The sequence below is a fragment of the Tupaia chinensis genome, unplaced genomic scaffold, assembly GCF_000334495.1.
Source record: "Tupaia chinensis unplaced genomic scaffold, TupChi_1.0 Scaffold144326_1, whole genome shotgun sequence".
NCBI classification, from domain to species: Eukaryota; Metazoa; Chordata; class Mammalia; order Scandentia; family Tupaiidae; genus Tupaia; species Tupaia belangeri.
Window position 1 is genome coordinate 652,224 of NW_006204184.1, and position 6,773 is coordinate 658,996.

General features: G+C 64.1%; 1 protein-coding gene across 1 annotated transcript in view; it reads right to left on the reverse strand.

The window, feature by feature from the left end:
- Positions 1-6,773, reverse strand: part of ATP2B3 (ATPase plasma membrane Ca2+ transporting 3) — a 47,993-nt gene that overhangs the window by 38,935 nt on the left and 2,285 nt on the right. The window contains exons 2-6 of the mRNA XM_027767578.1: positions 5,051-5,248; positions 4,695-4,952; positions 3,775-3,900; positions 3,202-3,327; positions 1,033-1,074 (exon numbers count right to left, since the gene is read on the reverse strand). Of these exons, the coding sequence (XP_027623379.1) occupies positions 1,033-1,074; positions 3,202-3,327; positions 3,775-3,900; positions 4,695-4,952; positions 5,051-5,248 (750 nt within the window). The remainder of the gene's footprint in view (positions 1-1,032; positions 1,075-3,201; positions 3,328-3,774; positions 3,901-4,694; positions 4,953-5,050; positions 5,249-6,773) is intronic.

Consider the following 6,773-nt stretch of genomic DNA (forward strand, 5'->3'; position numbering starts at 1 on the left):
GCGTGGGCTTCCACACGGAAGGACAAGCCACGCCGCAGAAGAGGGGATGGATTCAACAGAGGCCTCTGATGTCCAAGCTTAACCCAGCGCTTCTCTCTGTCTCCTGGGCCTAGGCCCCTGAGGTGGGTGCAGTGAGGAGGCAGCCCTTGGCCCTCCCAGGGCGGGGTGATGGACAGGAACACAGGAACTGGGCGCACAGACACCCCAGTGCCTGAGAGCAGGGGCCTGTCGCCCAGGAAACATGCCAGGGCCCCTCCTCCACAGCCTGCCCACCCCCTGGCCCTGGGTCACACAGGCAATCCCCGTCCATCTGTCTAGACCTCCCTCTTCCCCTCCCTGGTGGTAGTGCACGCCTCCTCCTGGCTGTCCTCAGCTTTGGGCTCCTCCTGTCCCCACTCTGCCTCTGCCAGCCCCTCACCTCCTCTCCACTAAGCTCTGGCCTCCCTAGCCCACACACCTGGAGCGTCTGGCTACACCTCTGCACCGTCACACCCACCTCTGCCTGCTGCCCCACCCCGTCCAGGGGGCCCCCAGCTGCCCTCCCCCTTCCCTCTCCTTGCCAGCCCTCCCCACGCTCCTTCCAGGTCCTGCACAGTGGGCCACTCTAGCCTAGTGCCCACCTCCTGCCAGTGGCCATCCTCTACTCCAACTGTCCGCCCAGCCCCCGGGGCAGCAGACCCTGTCACACTGCACCTGGGACCGCACCAGAACCTTCCCGAGGGCCAGGCCTTTGCCCGCCTCTGCAGCCCCGGTGCCTCCCTGACCACTGCCCTGCCCTGACATTGCCCTTCCTCCCGGGACACTGCTAGAACCACTTTTGTGTCCCATGTCCCACACGGTGACATTCCAGGCTGACCGGAGGGCCGACCTCTGCCCCAGGGCAGGCCCAGGGGACCTTCCTGGGCTTGTGGGTTATGGCATCGAGGGCCTCACTTGCTCTCCAGGAGGGCCCTGGGGGACCTCAGGAGGGCCCACAGGAGGGCACCCCCCCCACGTACCCATGCCAGCCCCAGCCCAGGGTGGCGCAGTTACCTTTGGTCTGGCTGCTCTCCATCGCCCCGTCCTGCTGCTTGCCTGCAACGGAAGAGGGGTGGCAGACAGACTGGAGCGCGTGCACACGGCCCTGGCACACGTACTCGCTCATGCAGGGGCAGCACACAGCTGGGCCAGACGGTGCAGCCCGGCTGCATGGGAGGGGAGGGCCGGCCTGCTCTCCAGGCTCGCGGTCACCCCTCCCAGCATGTGCTCGCCACACATGCTCCTGCATCCTGTGTCACACAGGCAAGCCCCGTCCACCTGTCCAGACCTCCCTCTCCCCTCCCTGGTGGTAGCGCAGGCCTCCTTGCGCGCCTTGCGTGCTCGCTTCCTGAGCAAGACCCCAGCCCGCCAGCCAGCCCTTAAAGCCAGCTCTGGATGGGCTAGGTCCTGGGGGCCAGCTGCGAGAGGCTTCTGGAAGCACCGCTGTCCTGAGCAGGACCCTCCCCAAACCAGTGCGAGGAGCTTGCCTAGGTGGTCCTAGGCCACTTTGGGCCAGCCAGTGGGATGGTGGTGGGGGCGGCCTGATCCCACGTGGCTGACGGCATGACCTGAGTCCTGGACCCAGTGGCTTGAAAACACAGCGTGCACCCGTGCGTGCGTGTCTGAAATCCCAAGAGAATGGAGAAGGGCTTGTGGCATGGCCGTGCCCCTGTGGGTTGTTTGCTACTCTCCTCCTCTCTCTGTCTCTCTCCAATGAGCACACGTGCCCTCTGGCAAGTTAAAAATAAATAAGCAAAAATTAAGGGGTGTTTCTAAGGCTTTAGTCAGCCTGGGGCAAGGGTGGGCCCGGGAACCTGTCTGGGGCGGCAGCGGCAGGACAGTCCTCCTGGGGACCCGGGAGCTGGCCAGCCCTCTGAGAACAGCAGGGGGCAGAAGTCAGAGGAGCTGCTCTGGGCAGGAGGGGAGCCAGGGGCACAGGCAGGGTGCAGGCTGCTCCTGGGCAGTGGGACCAGGTTCTAGGGGTCCCCAAAGAGGACAGAGAGGCTCTCTCCTTGCTGGGGACAAGGTATGGCTTGGGCCCTCTCTGCCTCGGACCCCTGTGGAGATTTCGGGGATGGGAGATGGTCAGAAACACATGGATCAACACCAATAACAGCACAGCACGGTGCAGGAAGCTCCAGGGCCTTGGGGGCTGAAGGAAGGAGGCCTCTGGAGGAGGGGAGCTTTGGGGTGAGCACTGCAGAGAGAGAAGGCTGGGCCTGGCAAGAAGGAGCAGGAATATGGGGAGAGGGAAGGGAGGCGAGACCAAAAGGCAACAGGGGGTAGGGGGCAGTGGGAGGGGCCAGGGGAGGGGCCTGGCAGGGTGGTCCCCAGAGTGCCCTGTGTGCAAGGAGCTCCCTGCCAACTCCCAGGATCAGGAGACCACCAGGGCTGCCTACCTGCCTGTGTACCCCCAGAGCCTGGTGCAGCTAAGAGAAGAGGTGATGGAGGGCCTGGCCTGCCGGCAGCAAGGAGGTGCCCACGCAGGGGACACAGGTCCACACTGCCAGGGCAGAGCCCACTACCAGGAGCGGGGAGTACTGTGAGGAGGCCCAGGCTGCCCTGCCCTTGTGCCCTCCTTGGCCTGGCCTGCTGGAGGCTTCTGGTAGTAAGCAGGCATCTCCATGCACGTGTGCAGACCCTGTGTACTTGCAGGTGGGCCCTCTGCAAAATGTCGTGCCCCACCCGGCCCGGGCTGCAAGAGAGGCCTGAGGGCCCGGCGCCAAGGCAGGCAGGTGCTGAGCTGGTGAGGGCAGAAGGCACCACAAGGACTGGGGTCGGGGGTTGCTTTGTGAGTCCTGAGGACTGCTGGAGACACTGGCCATGCCTGGGGGTGGCAGGACTGTGTGCCTGCAAGGCCAGGGCTGCTCAGAGCTGGGCTCTTAGAAGGCATCTGCCTCCACCATCCCAGACCCCTCTGGTTCCGGATGTCCCTTTGACCCCATCCCTGCCCAGGCAGGGCACAACCTGTGGGAACAGCTGTCGAAGGGAAGCTGCCTTTACACAGAACTAGAGGGCCCCAACCTGCTGACCCTCAAGAGGCCAACCTCAGAAGTGGGGTTCCTCCCCAGGGCTGGCCCTCCAGGAGCCCGGACATGTCAGCCGGGGGACACCCAGTGGGCGGCGAAGAAGAGCAGCCTGCAGAGGGCACGGCGCCCCACACCTGCCCCAGCCTTGCCCTACCTTTCTTATCCTTCTTCTCCTCCTCCTCCCCGCCAGCTCCAAGCAACGTAAAGATGATGCCCGTCTGGGAGTTGACACCGACAGCTGTCACCACCATTCTTCCGGAACCTTCCATGACATGAGTGCCTGGCACAGCAATGGGGGCAGACTGAGACTGAGATTTGCACCACCTGGAGGGAGGCCTGTTGTGTGCCTGCAAGTTCCCCCCCCCAAAAAAAAACCAGCAGGGACTCGCTGGAGCTGGAGACTGTGCCAAGCCTCGGCCTAGGTTGGGGCCTCCTCCCTGGTGTGCAGGGGCTGAGGCCCCAGAGCAGGTGCTTGGTCAGAGGCACTGAGCAAGCTACTAGCATAACCCTCCTAGGCCTGGGGCTGTCGGTCCTGCCTCACCCTGCATCTCCGATCAGGCCAAGTCAGAATGCCTGGAAAGGGAGACGGGCCCTGCCGCGTCCTCTAGCACCAGACTTTGGGAGTGGCGTGCTGCTGTTCTGTGCTGTGCTGACGCCAGCAAGACCCCTCCTGCGGGGCTCCCTGCCCGCAGCCTGGTGGTAGGTGGGCTCAGGCTCCCCGGCTCACCCGACAGCAGCATGGGGTCTTTGTCAGCCGACTTGCGCACGTGGTCTGACTCGCCTGTCAGCGAACTCTCATCGATCTTGAGGTCGTTGGCCTGGATGAGCACACCGTCAGCAGGCAGCAGGTCTCCTAAAGGCCGGCCCGGAACCAGAGGCTGTGGGTCTGTGGCCCTCTCCCCACACCTCCTCCCGGCTCCCCCAGGGAGACCCTGTTAAATGCAATGAGCCACCTGGGTGAAGGACTTGGGAGCCCTCTTCCTTCAGCTTCCCCATTCCTAGGGGTCCAGCCACACTTAGCCGTGCTGTCCAGCTCCCAGGGAACCGGGCAACGTTTGCACCCTGCAGTAGTGCAGAAGCCCTGGGTGGACGCGGGGAGCGGCGAAATCTGGGCAGACAAAGCTTTCAAGTAGATAAAGTGGGGATGTACAGAGAGCAAGCCAAGCTCTAGTAAAGGCAGCGCCCACCGCGCACCACAGGGCAGTGCAGGGAGAAAGCTGAGTGCCAGGCAGAGCGAGCGGGAAGGCTTGTGGACAGCCATGAGACGCCAGCTGCTGGACAGCCGCAGGCCTCGCCTCAGCCTTCCCTGTAAGCACAGGCCCTATAAGAGAATGAGCGCATAGCGGCCAGGGGCCGTGGCGTTTTCCACGCAGACGCTGAGACCGACTGATCCCCGCTTTTTCCTGTCTATTATTTTCAAGTCCCTCTACCCGCTTCCCCTCGGGTTCCAGGTCTTCGTACTGCCAGGCTGCAGCAGGCAGAGGCTGTGGGGCCAGCCTGCTTCTTTTGCCTCTGAAACTCCACCTCCCCTGCAGGCCAAGGCACACGTGCTTGGGAGAGAGCCTGCCCTGGGAATCTCCTCTGGCCCACCCTCCCAGAACTGGGTGCCAGGTCTGCGGGCAGGGTGGCCGAAGGCTGGCCACTCACCATACTTGACCTGGGCAATGTCCCCCACCACCATCGCGGCCACAGGGACCTGCAGGAGCTGCCCATTCCGAATCACGGTGAACTTCTGCTCCTGCTCGATGCGGCTCTGCAGGCCTCGGAACTGCTTCTCCTTGCTCCAGTCGTTGAAGGCTGTGACCAGCACCACGCAGATGACAGACAGCAGGATGGCGGCCCCCTCGATCCAGCCGGCCTCGGCCTCACCCTCGTCTTCTGCCCCACCTGACACGTTCCCGCAGGCTGTGCCGGGCAGAGGGAGAAGCCGCGGCCAGCTCAGGTAAGCCTGGCCGCCGCGCTGGCCCATCCCGCGCCCCCTCGACCCTCCAGGCAGCTCCCACCTTCGCTCTCTTCTCCAGGAGGTGCATAGAATGAGAGGCCCAGGGAGACGATGGCGGCCACCTCCAGGATGATGAGAGTCACGTCCTGCAGGGCTTCCCACACCAGCTGCAGGAAGGTCTTGGGCTGCTTGGGAGGGATGAAGTTCTGCCCATAGATCTGCCTGCGCTTCTCCAGGTCATTGCTGTTGTCCGCCAGGCCTGCGCGGTGCCCCGGCAGGGCAGCAGAAGCAGAGGGAGAGGAGGGACAGGCTGGCCTTGGGGCCCGGTGCCCTGCATGGTCGGCCCCTGCATGGGCCAGCTCGACCTGTTCCTGCCAAGAGCCACCCGGGGTGGTCTTTCCTCTGGACCACGGGCACCGGGAAGGCAGGAGCTGTGCAGGCCCAGTGCCCAGAGCCGGCCTACAGCCTCTGGCAGTGCGTGAGGGGGAGCCAGGGCTGCTGCCCCTCCTGCCACCACTGGGAAGCCACACCCAGGAGTCATGGGGCCTGAACCTGGTCTGTGCCCCTCAGGCCCACTCAGCCCTGCACTCCCTCCAGACTGCCTGTGTGGAGATTTGAAGGACAGCCATAAATCCCAGCGGGACCTGCAGGGCCAGGCATGACCGGGTCACTCGGACACCAGCACGGAAGAGGGCAGCCAGCCACTCTGCTCCCGAGGCAAGAAGAGCAGCCAGGGTTGTTAGTGGGGATGAGCGGTGGGGACAACCTTGGCCTGGACACTACCAGAGGCCCCAGAAGCAGCAGGGCCCTCTCAGGCAGGACAGGTCTCCCCAGCTGCATAACATAGGCCTCATTCTTCAGGGCCCTTGCCAGGTCTGCGAGGGTGGAATGGGCCTCTGGGACATGGATGCCCATAAGCTGGATAACCACCAACCTTGGCCACACCACCCCACAGCCAGCTGCCCAGAGACTTGCAGGGTCGCACGGCCTAAACCTGTGGGGGTGGGAAGAGCCCGCAAAGGGTAGGGAGGTGGGGAGGCAGAGGAGCGAAGGCGTGCCTTCCAGAAGTTTCTCAGGGAAAAAGTGGAGAGAGGGAGCAGGAGAGCTGACAGGGGATACAAGTTCCCAGGTCCTGAGACCGAGAGGGAGATGGCACAGTCCCATGAGGAGCAAAGCAGGACGCGAGAGACCCGATTCCACTAGCCAAGGAAGCCGAGCTCAGCCCAGTGACCAGAGCCATCCCTTGGCCAGTTCTGTAACCTGTCATCTTTGGAGACAAGAGGTGGGGAGGCCAGGGTTGAGACAGTCAACAGGCCCCCAGGCAGGGGACAAAAGGCATGAAGTGTGGGGAAGCCAGTTCCGGTGGGTGAGGCCTGAGCCCTAAGCAGTTGAGGCACCTTGAGGCAGGGCCCAGGGGCTTGGGGATGTGGCCGAGGCTGCTAGAGCCCTGACAGGCCCCTCCACATGCTGGGCAAGTGCCTGCAACGGGGTCTGCTCAACGGATGGATTCAGGATCCGCTCTCCTGGAAGGCTGCCCTGGGCTGGACAGAGGCCCGGGTCTTTCTCAGGTACATGCCTCCTCAGCCCTGGACTCGAACTCAGCCACCTTCCCCAGAGACCGGCCTGCGGGATGCCGTCGCCCTGCCTCCTGCCCTGGCCCCCACGGTTTCAGCCCTCCCAGGTGCTCCCGGGCCCCCAGCACCGTCCTCTGTCTCTCCACTACTGCCTCTGGGCTCCGGGGGGCCTGGCTCCACACTGACATCTAGTGGCGGGTTGCAGCTCTC